At 34.0% G+C, this 14962-nt stretch overlaps 1 protein-coding gene across 4 annotated transcripts in view; it reads left to right on the forward strand.

The window, feature by feature from the left end:
- The window catches only part of XKR9 (XK related 9), a 238574-nt gene that overhangs the window by 48607 nt on the left and 175005 nt on the right, over positions 1-14962 (forward strand). For 2 of the 4 annotated variants that reach the window (XM_031441483.2, XM_031441482.2), the window contains exons 3-5: positions 73-607; positions 5440-5660; positions 12563-13257. In XM_031441483.2, the coding sequence (XP_031297343.1) occupies positions 336-607; positions 5440-5660; positions 12563-13191 (1122 nt within the window). In that variant the 5' untranslated portion in view covers positions 73-335 and the 3' untranslated portion in view covers positions 13192-13257. Of the gene's footprint in view, positions 1-72; positions 608-5439; positions 5661-12562; positions 13258-14962 lie in introns of those variants that run through there. The other 2 variants (XM_064480873.1, XM_031441486.2) reach the window with 2 other exon arrangements.

A 14962-nucleotide genomic window follows, 5' to 3' on the forward strand; every position in this document is an offset into this window, starting at 1 on the left:
GATAAAGGCCTGGCCTAGGGTTTTTAATATTATACTCAAGATTTTTAGATTCTTTTATATGTTTCATTTTAGGTGTTGTCATCTAATGAAGAACACTGAAACAGCAGATTGACCTTGGAACAGCTAGATTAGAGGTTTAGAAAAGAAAGTTAAAATTAGTCACTTTGGTTTTTAGTGTTCCAACTTCATAATATTTATTCTTTATTCTAAATAGATTTAGGGAGTAGAAGTTAAAATTCAGTGCTATACCAAAGGAAGCACTTATATTTGTTCTGTTTTTTTTTCTTTTTGTATGAGAGAAGAAGGTAGATAACCAAGAGATATAGTGATTTATAATGAAATATACTAAGTTGAATTTTGTGATGTCAGTTCTTGGCATTATAATCTATATAGCTGATTTAATTGTGGACATCTGGGTGACTGTCAGGTTTTTCCACGAAGGACAATATGTTTTTGGTATTTTAACAGTAGGCTTTATGCTCTTTGGAACACTTGTGGTACAGTGTTTTAGTTATTCTTGGTTCAAGGCTGATTTAAAGGAAGCAGGCCAAGAAATCCAGCATTGTTTTCTTCTACTTCATTGCTTGCAAGGAGGAGTTTTTACACGGTGAGCATACACTTTTGATCCTTAACATTATTATTCTTTTATTCATTTAGAAGCTACCTTTCTGAACGAATATATGTATGTGTATGTATGACTGGGACATTATGCTGTAAGCGAGAGACTGACACATTGTAATTGATTATACTTCAATTAAAAAAAAAGAGTTTAGAATATTTAAAAAAAAAAAAAAAGAAACTACCTTTCTGTATCTGGGTAGTCAATGTACAAAGTTCCCCTGTTTGCATGTAGCACAAAGGTCACTTGCTCCTCACTAACAGTGCTTATGTAAGTTATTGTACTGTCAGAATTTTCCAGGTTCATTATTGGAATGTTTTAATTTACCTAATTAAGTTACTTTTTCTAATATGTACTTACTTTTTATGAGAAGGAAAAGGGCTCATTTCTATGTCTTGTAAATCTTTTATTCTCTATTTTATATTTTAAGACTGATTATGTAAATATAGCCTCACTTGCAACTCTGAAAGAACACTTATTTTTTAAGTTACTTATAGCATTGATTTAACAAAATGAAATTTATTGCAATAATGCAGTAGCTGTGGTTAGCTAGGTACAGAATCATCCACAGAACTAAAAACAACCTTAAGAATCATGTTGTTTAAAACCTTTTTTATGGTTAAAGGAAGTAGGATCTAAATAAGTCCTGAGAATTCTACGGTTTTCCATATACCTAATTTCATGACCTTTTCATTATTATCTTAAGGGATTTAATTCTGTTAAAAGAAATATATATATGTGTGTGTATGTATGTATGTGTACACATACATACATACACATACACACACACACGAAAGGAAAAGAGAAGAATTAAAGACAAATATTAAGAGGATAACATACTATTTTGTTACGGTTGGGTTTTGAATTTGGGCTATTTTGATAGCCATCTTTCCTCAGAGATATTTTAGTGGCCACAGAATTCTAGATGAGTAGTTATTTTCTCTTTGCAAATTACATTCTCTTGTCTTTTTGTTTCCATTGTCACTACTGCATAGCTAGATGTCAGTCTTACTCTTGTTCTTTAAACGTAATTTGTCTTTTTTTCCCTTTGGCAGATCTTACAATTTTTCTCTAAATTTTTGGGTTTCTACAGTTTATGATGTATCTGGATGTAGGTTTATTTTTATTTCTCTTGTTTAGGATTTGCTGGTTCTCTTGATTCTATGGATTGTTATCTTCCGTGAGCTCTGCATAATTCTCAGCCATTAACTTTTCTGACATTTTCTTTACCACATTTCTGTCTCTTTTTCTTCTGGGACTCCAAAAAAATTAAAAAAAAGTTAGATCTTCTTGCCATTTCTAACATGACTGTTTTATGTTAGATTGTTTACTTGAGATTTTTGTTTCCTGAATTAAGCTCATATTTCTATAAACAAGCCCATATTGCTTTTGCTGCATTCCATAGAATTATTATCATGTTTTTGTTTTTGTTTGTCTCCAGGTATTTTTTTTTTTCTCTTTGATTTATCAGTGACTCATTGTTTAGTAGCATGTTTTTGTTTTGTGCATTTTTTTCTTGTAGTTGATTTCTAGTCTCATGCCATTGTGATCAGAACAGATGCTTGGTGTAATTTCAATCTTCTTAAATTTATTGAGACTTGTTTTGTTATCTGTCCTGGAGAGTGTTACATGTATACTTGAAAAAAAATGTATATCTTGCTGCTTTTCGATGGAATGTTCTGTATATAATCTATTAAGTCCATCTGGTTTAATGTGCCATTAGGGCCAGTTTTTCCTTATTGATTTTTCTATCTGGGTGATCCATCCATTGATATAAGTGTTACTGTTGATTTCTCTCTTTATGTTTGTTAATATTTGCTTTATATATTTAGGGGGTCCTATATTGGGTACATATATATTTACAGTTGTTATATCTTCTTCTCACCAATCTCCAGCAGCCAGTTGCAGCTTGTCCCTGATGACTCATGTCTAGGACTGGGGATCGCAGGGACCCTCTGTGTCAGTTTCCCTTAGTTCTGTCTGCCAGGTGGTTGCCATTTTCTCCTCTAGACCTCAGAAACTCCACTTCTGTCCCCACTGACATCCCAGCTGGAGAGGGGGCATCCCAGTGTGATGGTGCCTTTCTTCCTATGCTACTCCCTCCCCTCATGATCAATCCTGCGCTGATTTTTTCTTTTTTCTTTTTTTTTCCTTTTTTTCTCTTACCGGATTTTGTGAGAATTCTGTATTTCGAAGCAAGAGACAGAGTTCAGTAGGTGTTCTGTGCGATTCAGTTGGTTTGTACTTTCACAACATAATATTTACATTTCTGTTGAGTGGTTATTTCTTCTGCCTTGTATTGCAGCTAGCACTTTATAGGCTTGACCTTCATATTAGATTGTAAGGTCATTAAAGGTGGAGGTCATGTTCTCATCACTTTTGTAAACATTCTTTCCTGGCATCTAGCCCACACTGAATATAATGGGTCATGTTATAATAAAACTGTGATGATAAAAATATACTTTTGTTTGCTAGGTGAAGATTCTTTGCATAGCCATATATGTATCCATCTTGTTTACAACAAGAATATCTTATATTTGTGTTACACTTTCAACTTTTCAAAGTTCTTTCATATCTACGTCTCTTTATCTTTATGGGAAAATTGTTGTGAACTTTCATTTATTCATTCAGTAAATATTTTCTGAGAACCTACTATGTGCCAGGTACTCTTCTAGTTGTTTTAGGATGTAGCAATGAATGAAACAAAAGTCCCTGCTTTCATGTAAATTTTATTTTTTTATGAGAAGGTACAGATAAAAAAAGTAAACAATGTGTCAAGTGTTGGTAAAGAAAAATAATGGAGGATAAAGAGTTAGAATGTGATGGATGGTGTGATCTGGGAAGATCTCCATGAGGAAGTGGCATTTAAGTAGAGATCTGAATGAATTTAAGGAGTAAACTTGTACAATTTCTGGGGTTTAGAAGAGTTCCAGGAAGAGTATTAGCAAAGCAAAGGCCTTTAAAGTTGGGAAAAGCAGCAAGATGGGTACACTAGAAGCACGGGAGAAATGAGATGGAGAGGTAGTGGGGGTAGTGTGTCTGTGAAGCAGATTATGGAGGGCCTTGTAAGATATGGTAAGGGCTTTGGGTTTTATTCTAAATTTGATGGAAATCACTGGCACATTTTGAGTGGAGGAGTAACACCTGAACTGTGGTTAAGAGGTTCAATCTAGATGCTGTGTAGAGAATAGAATGCCGAGGGAGCAGGAGTAGAAGCAGAGAGACCAATTATGAGGCAATAGAAGTAATCCCGGTCAGGAATGTTGACTGGTTAAACTAGGATGGAGGCAGTAGAAGTGATAAGATGTGTTTAGATTGGGATATATTTGAAGTTAGAACAAGAACCAAGAGAACCTGCTGAGGAATTTTTATAGGGTATGAGACAAAGCAGTTGGAAATTATTACCACTTTTTGGTCTGAGTAACATGATGAATGTTAGTATCATTTACTGAAATGGGAAACATTGACAGAAGGAACAGGTTGAAACAGAATATATAGCACTGCCCTAGTTTTATATACAAGGAAGCTGAGGTGTGGATAAAGAGTTTCGATAATCTTTGGGCTAGAATGCTGGTTGTCTTATTGCTAGCCTCAGATATTTTCAAAATAAGTGTCTCAATTTTTTGTTATTAATTTACTTGAATGATGATAACTCATGTTTATTTAAAAATTCTTTCTAAAGAAGAGCCTGAGCAAGGATATTTTAAGAGTCTTTGAAACATTGTATATTTTCCAGGATGGTAATGATGGAAGAGCCTAGCACCTTTTAGATTATTGAGTACAGTTGACCCTTGAACAACATGGGTTTGAACCGTATGGATCCACTTATATGTAGATTTTTTTCCAGTAGTAAAAACTGCAGTACTACATGATTTGTGGTTGGCTGAATCCACAGACAGGGAACCAAGGATACACAGGGCCAACTATCAGTTATGCTCAGATTTTCAACTGCACAGAGTCAGTACCCCTCACCCCTAATTTGTTCATGGGTCAGTTGTAATTATTTGCTAGATTAATTTGAAAGAAGATTCAATCTCATCTTCAACCTTGACATTACCTTAAGGGGATGTATCTGTCTTTTAGTTAAGGTAAATTATATGAAGTGAAAATTGCAGTTTGTCTTTCAGAATGTAGTGGTTAAGACTTGAAATCATAAGATCTAAGTTTGGACTTCAGGTCTGCCTCTTACACTCTGTGTTTCTTTCAGCACATCATTCTGTTCTCAGTCTTACTTTTTCCATCTGTTAATTTAGAATAATACCTATTCATCTCTCATAATATTGGGAAGATGAAATAAGATTATGCATGTTTAACAGTGCTGGCACACACTGGCACATCAAACATGCAATAAAATTTATGGAGACTGCGCAGATAAAGAAAACAAACTTACAGTTACCAAAGGAGAAAAGGGCGGAGAGGGCTAAATTAGGAGTTTGATATTAGTAGATACAAACTATTGTATGTGAAAGAGATAAACAACAAAGTCCTACTGTATAGCACAGAATTAATTATATTCAGTACCTTGTAATAAACTATAATAGAAAAGAATCTGCCAAACATATAAGTGAATCACTTTGCTGTGCACCAGAAGCTGACACAACACTGTAAATCAACTATACTTCAATAAAAAAGAAGTTACGGAGTCTGAATCTCATAAAGCCACCATGAGATGTTCACAAAGTTGAGGGAAATTTATAGTAGGGAAAGTTTGTGGGAAAATTCTATACTGAAACACATGTTGCTCTCTTCAGAATTATTATGTATATTAACACATATAAAGAATATATTACTGAAGGTAAATATTCATGTTTACTTTACAGGTATTGGTTTGCCTTGAAGAAGGGTTATCATGTGGCTTTCAAATATAGCAGCAAAACTGATAACTTCGTGGAAGAACAAATTGATCCTCATAAAGAAATTATAGATAGAGTGACAGATTTGAGCATGCTAAGGCTCTTTGAGACCTACCTGGAAGGCTGCCCACAACTTGCTCTTCAGCTCTACATTCTTCTGGAACATGAGCAAGCAAATTTCTCTCAGTGTAAGTCTTTCTTAATACCTTTTGTTAGGTGGTTGCCACTGATATCTTAAGTCAATTATATAACTCTTTGGGTTAGATTTTTTTTTTTATCATTTTTCTTTTTAGAATTATTTATATTTTGAAAAGAAGTACATGGTTGAAATATCAAAAAGTGTATAAAGATACGTTGTCTCCCTCTCCCTTCTTCCTATTCCTTCCTTTGTTTGCCCAGAAAGGAAAATATTGTCAGCTTTTTGATGATTCTTTCAGAAAAGAATTTAAAAGCCTATCATTTTTTCTTTTATAGAAATGGTAACATAAAACTGTTTTTGTTTTTTGCACTTAACAACATAAACAACATATCTTGGAGATCTAAACATATCAGTACAGAAAGAGCTCCCTCATTTATTTTTATTATTTGCATAGTATTACAAATTATGGATGTATCACAAATTAGTTAACATGCCCCTCTTTATGCTAATTTAGGTTGTTTCTACTGTTTTGCTATTGCAGAAAAAATGCTGCAATGAATCATCTTGTGCATGCATCCTTCTGCATGTGTGAATCCCATTTCTGTCCATAAGGTGAATTCCTTATGGAATTGGAATCATTGGGTGAAGGTGCCAGTGCTACAAAACTAATGAAAGTTTTGCAGATTCACCAGTATGTTGCTCTTCTGTAGCGGATTTCCTCATTTGGGTTAAATGTACATTTTTAAAGGACAATTTGGTATTTCCATTAAAAAAATCTTTTAATAGGCATTTAATTTGAGATATTAAAAACTCTATTTATTTGTTAAATAATAGTTTCAATATTCACCATCAGTGTAGCAGATTATCCTCTCCTCCAGAGTTTCCTTTATGCTTAGACTCACCTGTGAGATCAGTTCATCCCCCAGTCTTCCTGTTCCTAGTTTCCCGTGTCTAGACTGGAGTCCCTTCTAATGTTTTTACCTTTACTTTGGTTGTTAGTACGACACTGAAATGAACCTACTGTGTATGAGACCTCTTTTTCCTTGTAATGCAAAGAATATGTGGATTGGGACTTAAAGGTTCAGTATTATATAGTCCCTGAAGCTAGAAGATCAACATTTAGAGCTTATAGCCTGTATTATGGCTAAAAGCTAATGTGAACTGTGACTGCTTCTGGGCAGTGGGATTATGAATGACTATATTTATTTTATCTTCTTTATACTTTTCTGAATTTCTAAATTTCCTACAATAACCATATATTGCTTTGATAATCAGGAAGAATAACTCAAAATGTAAAAGAAAAAAATTTAAAAAACAAGTTTATATATATAAGTACTTCAGAAGGCTGAACATATTCTTTTATCTTGTTCCTTCCTGAAATCATGCTAAAGAGTAGACTAATGGGGTAAAAACAATATAAACCTACAAGGACAAAGAGAATGCAGAGTAGAACAGCAAAGTAGAAATATCAGCAAGTATTTAGAAGATGGAAAGCAGATGGAAAACTTGGGTTATTCAAATCAGTTCTACCACTGAAAGGCTAAATCATTTGAATCAACCCTTCCTGTGAAATTACCTAAAACAACTGGATAAATATTTTCAAAAGTCTTCATAAAAGCATAACACAGTCTGATATAACAGGCCAAAATGTGCATGAAAGTGGGAATGCCAGGGTTAAGCAGGACCGTGAGGGCATTTGTACCCTGAGGGTTTCTATATAACCTTATAAACAGCAGATTTGGTTTTGATGGCTTCCCAGGGTGCGGAGGACTGGAGACAAAACTCAGGGTACTCACAAGGGAGGGACATCTGGTAGAAAATCCTAATCCACAAAGCTGGCACACCAAAAGTCACCCTGCTCAGGATAAAAGTGACATTATCTACCTCATTCTCCACTTCCAAGAGACTGCAAGGAATATTGCCTTGGTGCTGTCTAGAACAGGGGAAAAAAAGTCCCTGAGAAGTTATAACAACATGATTTGTGACCAAAGTTCACGTTTCTAACTAGTCCAAAACACAAGACAAAACAAAGCACCTTCAAAACAAATAAAAGCCGAGTTATGATATAGTTTAAAGTGGTCCCAGACTGATAGTGCCCCTAGGTGTCTGGCAGAAACAAGTATAAATCCTCCCTGGAGGAGTCCACCTTCTCACAAACCATTTTCCAAGGAAAATGAATAGTTTATACTAGTTTATAGCACCAGAAGAAATGAGGCACCAAGAGTAAGAATCAGCAGAAATAGAAAAAAACTCAGTAAGACATTAGATATTAGAAATTACCAGGTGCATTGTATTATGTTGAAAGGAGTAAATGATGAACTTGAAAATATGAAATAGGAAACTATAAAAATGAGTTCTATATTTGAAAAAGAAAAAAGTAGAATTTATGAGATGGGAAGAGATAGAAAATATGATAGATATTAGGAGTCATGGAAGATGGGATGAGAATGTCTAGCATACATCTGATCAGAGTTCATGAAGGAGAGGAGAGGAAGAATGGAGCAGAGGCAACATTTGAAAAGTTAATGGCTGAAAAGATTTCAGAACTGATGAGAGTCACCTACCCACAGATTCAAGAAGCCCATCATTTCTCAAGCAACTAAGTAGAAAGAAATCCATTTACAGATACTAACTGCTATATATATAAAATAGATAAACAACAAGTTTATACTGTGTAGCACAGGAAACTATATTGAATATCTTGTAGTAACCTATAGTGAAAAAGAATATGGAAATGAATATATGTATGTATATGTAGGACTGAACTATTATGCTGTACACCAGAAATTGGCACAACGTTGTAAACTGATTATGCTTCAATTAAAAAAAAAAAAGAAATCCATACCACAGCATATAACTACTAAAGGAGATAACAAAGAATGTCCTTCAGATAGAACAGAAGTATTCTGAGATGCAAGAAGGAATAAAGAGCAAAGCAGGTAGTAAATATGTGGGTAAATCTAAATGAAAATTGACTGTATAAACAAAAATTCTACCGTGTGGCTAAGAAAAGATAGACTAAATGTACAAGGAAGCAATAACCTGTAAGTCAGGTGGAAGATGAATGGAGTTAAAGTGTTTTAAAATTCCTTGTGTAGTTTAGGAGAAAGGTAAAGCAAAGGTGGATCTGGGTCTTTTGAGATATAAAACTAAAACATTTAGAGGGACCTTATCTTAAAAAAAGAATGTATTATTAGGAAAACAAAATTAGATATTTTGTTAGTCTGCTTGGGCTGCCATAACAGAATTATCACAGACTGGGCAGCTTAACCAACAGAAAGCTATTTTGTTACAATTCTGGAGACCAGAAATCCAAGGTCAAGATGTCAGTAGGGTTGGTTTCTGGTGAGGACTCTCTGCACTTGATCTTAGCCAGAAGGCCGAGAAGTGGTAGGACTCTCTCTTTGGATTGCAGGTTTTGGATTGCAGACCTGCTTGCTGTGTCCCCACATGGTCTTTACTCTATGTATGGAGAGAAAGTGAGTTCTCTGGTGTTTCTTTCTCTCTTACAAGGACATCAGTCCTATTAAATTCGGGCCCCACTGTTATGACCTCACTTAACCCTAATACCCCCCTAAAGGTTCTGTCTCAAAGTGTAGTCACACTGGGACTTAGGGCTTTAATATGAATTTTGGAAGAATACAATTCAGTCCATAAAAGGTATGAAAGTAGGCACTGTTAAAGTAAGAAAATAAATTACAGCAAATTACAGGGATAAGAAAGCTGACCAGTACCACAAACTTCAAAAGAGAAAGAAAAGTAATATATCTTTATTATTTTAATACTCTTTTCTCTACATTTTTTGGCTGTTTACTCTCTGATTGGCTTTTGACTTGATAATGATTTTATAATATAATTTCTATAGGGAGAAAAGATTCAGTCTTTTTTCTAGCATAGTTAATTGAAATTTGTTTTTTTATTTATTTTTAATTTGGGAAAGTTTCAACTTCACAAATTAATGACAATATTATATGTATTTTTTTGATTATTGTCAAATTTGGGAAAAGCTTCAACAATTTCTTCAGATAATATGCCATAAGATTAGAATAGATCAAGATTTTTTATTTTTGGTGAACTAATTTTAAATACTGTTTGAATTAACAACACTAGTTTATTGCCAATGTCTCATTTAGTGAATATTGGGAGTCTTACTGGGAGTTTTCTTCACTGGTGTCAGTAATGTCAAATCAGAAGGAAATTAGTAAGATTCTATATAAGTATGATTGGGCAAGGTCATTTCATACCAAGAGGAGTGCAGAAGCAAAGGCATGGTTTGGCAAAGACAAGGAATTTAGTTTGGATGGAGTGAAATGTACAGATTAGACTAGCAAAATGATCAGGAAAATTATGTTGGGAACAGGTAGGTATGTGGGAAATGGGAAATGATGTCAAACTGATAGCACCAGCTGAATGAGCATAGTCCATTGTGCCTTAACGTTAAGTAATTAAAGGCTTGTTGAGAGCAGTAATCGTGTAGTGTTAAGATCAGGAGAACTGCTTGAGAATCCTAGATCTGTCACTTACTAGTTGTAGTTATTCAAGCAAATCTTGTAAACATACCCCTTAAACCTAAAGTGTTCTCAACTCAGTTTCCCTTTAGCCAGATCCCCAAAATGACCACAGCTGCTTCAGTAAACCAGGGGAAAATGTGGGGATGGGTAAGAAGGAATAGAGGCGGGGAATTTGGTCAATTGCAATTAAAATATCTTATTTTTCCAGATTATATAAAAATATATGACAAAGTGAACCTATTGCTAGGGCTTTGCTAGGTTTGGAAGGAGTCTGGGCATATGTGGGTCCTGATTTAAGCTTCACTAGGTTCATGATAAATCTACTTTTGAGGTGAAAATATTGATTAACTTTAAACTTTGATATGTTTAATATGCATGTTGTGATTTCTAGGGAAACTGTCAAAGAATAAAAACATCTTATCACTGAAGGACATGGGTTATTAGATTGAAAGGGTGATAAAACTGGCCCATACCAAGCCCATCATTATAACATTTCAGTTAAGATTAAGATAAGATTCTAGAAGATTTGAAGGAAAAAAAGATCACTTAGGGATAGGGAAACTGAATAGCATTGAAATTCTTAACTGTAACACTTGAGATTAGAACTTAATAGAGCAATGACCTCAAAGTTTCAATGGAAACCATTTTTAAACTTTGAATTTTATTTCTAACAAAACTGTATCAAATATGAGGGTAGAATAGAGACGTTTTGAGACATACGTGGTCTCAAAATTTGGCTGGGGTGCCGCTTTTCTCAGGAATGTCTGGAGAATGTTTGATCAAAACATGGGAATGAAGCAAGAAAGAAATACGGAAACAGGAAACAGGAAGTCAGCACCGAAGAGAGGTGAAGGGAAGCTCGGGGAAGATAGGAAGCAAACCTTGACAACAACCACCTTTGAGCAGAAGGCTCATATTCTTAAAGAAAAAAATAACCTAATAGATGTATATCAAGAAGTTTAATTAATTAATTTACAGAATTTGCTAAGAAATACTGATAAGAGTCATGAAAAACTAAGCAAAGTAAGGAAACAATGTAAAGTTTTAAAAGAAAGGAAATATAATCAGAGTGCTTCACTCTGAAGCACGTGACTGAGCTAAAAAAAAGGGCTGTATTTATGTAGCTATAATAAAGTAAACACTGAATATTGATTCCACCAAAAATTGCGATGTTACTCTTTGGGATAGAAGGAGGGAGAGGAAAATGGAAGGAGGGTGTGTATATATGTGTGCATATGCAAAAATTTCCTTTTCCCAATTAGGAAATCAATTAAGTAGTGTCTAACATAGGTAAATTAAGAAATAGCACAATATGTGTTTCACTTAGAAATATGGCAATAAATGTCAGAAGAAAAGCTAGAAAAGTTGATAATGATTTTTTTCTGGGGGTCATGACTGGGGTGGGGAGGGATAGAGCAAGTTCCTATTTTTCTTCTAAGTTCTGTGGCACTTACTGACTGACTTTTGAAAACTATATATGTTTTAGTTTGGTGGAAATTAAAGCCAATTATAAAAAAGAAATCACAGGGAAATTTAGCAGAAAGTGATATTTTAATTCAAATACTGCTGAATTAAAAAGAAGGAAAAAAGAATTCCAACTCATTGAGCCAATGAGGCTAAGTGGGAATAATGAACATTCTGTATTTTGCTCTAAATTTTTTTTTTCTTTCTAATTCTCCAGTATCTTTGCTTTCAGTTTTGTAAGTCCCCAGCTTTGACAGTGGGGCTAATGGCATGCCTTTCCAGAGTAGTAATGAACTTAACTCTTCTGTTACTTGTTGGGGAAAAAATGGGGTAAAGATGTCAAGCCTATAGAAATTTGTAAGTTTTAGAACACATTTGTTCATTTGATCCATCATCTTAAAGATATGGGAAACTGAGCTTGTTGATATCTCATACTTATGTTGAATTTTCTGTTTAACCTCCTGCCCTCTCTTTCTCCCTGCCCACCTCTCTCTCATGATACTGTTTTTTAGTGACTTAGTTATATGCCAAGGTCAAAGCAAAAAAGACAGGAATAGCTAGGACTGTAACTGTAGTCTCTTAGAGAACTTCCAGAGTATGGCAAGTGTTCCATTAAACCAGTTGCTCAATAAAATTTGTCCAATGCATTATTTAGACTCTTATAAGCAGTCTTATGTAGTGGTTAAATACACCAACTTTGGAATCAGGCAGATTTCAGTTCAAATTTCACCTCTCTGCAACTTGCTGGCTGTGTGACTTGGGTCAAGTAATATATACATTCTCTAAATATCAATTCCTTCATATGTAATATAGGAATATTAATACCTATTTCAAAAGATTAGATGAGTATATAAAGTACCTGACATATGTTTGTGGATGTGTGCATACAGGTAAAGCTTGTATGGCATATAGTAATTTAATATTGCTATTATTATTCTTATAAAAATATATCTTAAAAATTTTTTTTGTTTTGTAGATGCAGCCATCATGGTCTCTTGCTGTGCTATTTCTTGGTCAACTGTTGATTATCAAATAGCTTTAAGAAAATCTTTGCCAGATAAAAATCTCCTTAATGGACCCTGCCCCAAACTCATATATCTCTTTTACAAGTTGTTTACATTATTATCTTGGATGTTGAGCATTGTACTTCTTTTATTCTTAAATATTAAGATTGCTTTATTTCTGTTGTCATTTCTTTGGTTTTTAGGCATATTGTGGGCATTTAAAGAGGACACTCAATTTTGTGCTTCCCAGGGTATGGAATTGATGTATAGGATTGTTGTTGGATTCATTCTTGTCTTTACATTTTTTAATATTAAGGGACAGAACACCAAATGTCCCATGTCTTGTTATTATATTGTAAGAGTGTTGGCCACATTGGGGATATTGATTGTGTTCTGGTTTTACCCACTCTCTATTTTTAATTCAGACTATTTTATACCTATCAGCATCACTATAGCTCTTACTTTTCTCCTTGGAATTATCTTTCTTATTATTTATTATGGGACTTTGCACCCAAACAGAAGTGAAGAAACAAAAATGGATGAAATTGATGGAAAACCAGTTCAAAGCGATTGTAGAATGAAGTATTTCCTAATGGAATAAGCTATTCACTTATGAGATATGTTTAATTTTTTTGTTTCATTGGTTAGTAAAGAAAATGTTTGCATATGTGTATGTGTTGTTTTTTATTTTTGCCTTCTTTTATTTGAGATCAGTTCTGCTACATTAATTATGAATGTTAGAGAGTATAATAATATTTTTATTATTTAAATCAATTTCTCATTTGGTTTTGAAGATCTTGGGTACTTAGATATATTTGCTTATTGCCTGGTAGAGTTGCCATCTTGAACCTGAATTGAAAAAAATGGTCTGCTTCCTGTAATTAGAAGGCTGCAATTGAACTTCCCAACTTTTCCCTCATTGTTTCTGAACTAAAACTGATGTACTTATTGTGGGGAACTCAAAGGAAGAGAATAGCAGAATACTCACTCTTCTTTCCTGCATTTTCTTGATTCAGTGTGTGTATTTTGAGCAAGGGACAGATTAAGTAGAGGAAAAGAAAGGGGGGAAGAAGAAGAACACAAAACAGAAAATTTACCATCTTAAAATCATTTTTAAGTGTACAGTTCAATAGTGTTAACTATATTCGCTTTGTTGTGCTTAACATTTTCATCTTGCAGAACTGCGGTTCTGTTCCCACTGAATAACAAATCCCCATTCCTCTCTCTCTCTCTCCAGCCTCTGGCAACCACGATTCTATTTTCTATTTCTATGAATTTGGCTACTGTAGATACTTCAAATAAGTTGAATCATATGTTATTTGTCTTTTTGTGATTGGCTTATTTCTCTTAGAATAATGTTCTCAGGGTTCTTCTGTGTTGTAGCATGTGACAGGATTTCCTTCTTTTTTTAAAAAAACTGAGTAATATTCCATTGTATGGATATGCCATATTTTCTCTGTCCATCACTGGGTTGCTTCTACCTCTTGGCTATTATGAATAATGCTGTAATGAACATGGGTTCACAAATCTCTCTCCAATATTCTGCTTTAAGTTCTTTGGGATATACACTCAGAAGTGGGATTGCTAGGTCATATGGTTATCCTATTTTTAATCTTTTGAGGAACCACCATACTGTTCTCTGTAGTGTCTGCATCATTTTACAATCCTACCAACAGTGTATTAAAATTCTCATTTTTCCACTCCTCACCAACACTTGTTATTTAATTAATTAATCAGTTTAGGAGATAGCAGCTATCCTAATGGGTATGAGGTGATATCTCACTATCGTTTTGATTTGCATTTCTTTAATTATTAGTGATGTTGAGGAACTTTTCATGTACCTGTTAGCCATTTGTATATCTTCCTTGGGGAAATGTCTGTATTTGATAAGGTGTTAATATCCAGAATATAGAAATAACTACAACTCAACAACAAAAATACCCAAATAACCTGATTAAAAAGTGGAGTAAGGATTTGAAGTAACCAAATCATATTTAAACAGTTTTCTGCATTATTCTTTCTAGTAAGAAGTAGGAGTAATAGGTAGGACAGTTGGGTTAGGTTAAACTCCTGGAAATAATGAAGCTTTTCTATCAAACTCTCTTTTCTTTTTCAGTTCTTTACTTTTTCTTTTCCTTGGGTCAGCTCTTAATGAATGTGTCCTCAAACAACAGCCTTCTTTATTACAGAGAGAAAAAAATTGCCATTCCTACATTTAGTTTTATAACTTAATATAAAATTGCTGTCTGGCTGTTGGGAAGAATGGTGAATTTACTGGATACGACACATTTCAACTATTAGAAAACAATAAGTAAATGTTAAGTGCTAATTCTCTGTCTAGCACTCTGTTAAGTACTGTTTTGGATACAAAA

The sequence above is a fragment of the Camelus dromedarius genome, chromosome 30, assembly GCF_036321535.1.
Source record: "Camelus dromedarius isolate mCamDro1 chromosome 30, mCamDro1.pat, whole genome shotgun sequence".
Taxonomy (NCBI): Eukaryota; Metazoa; Chordata; class Mammalia; order Artiodactyla; family Camelidae; genus Camelus; species Camelus dromedarius.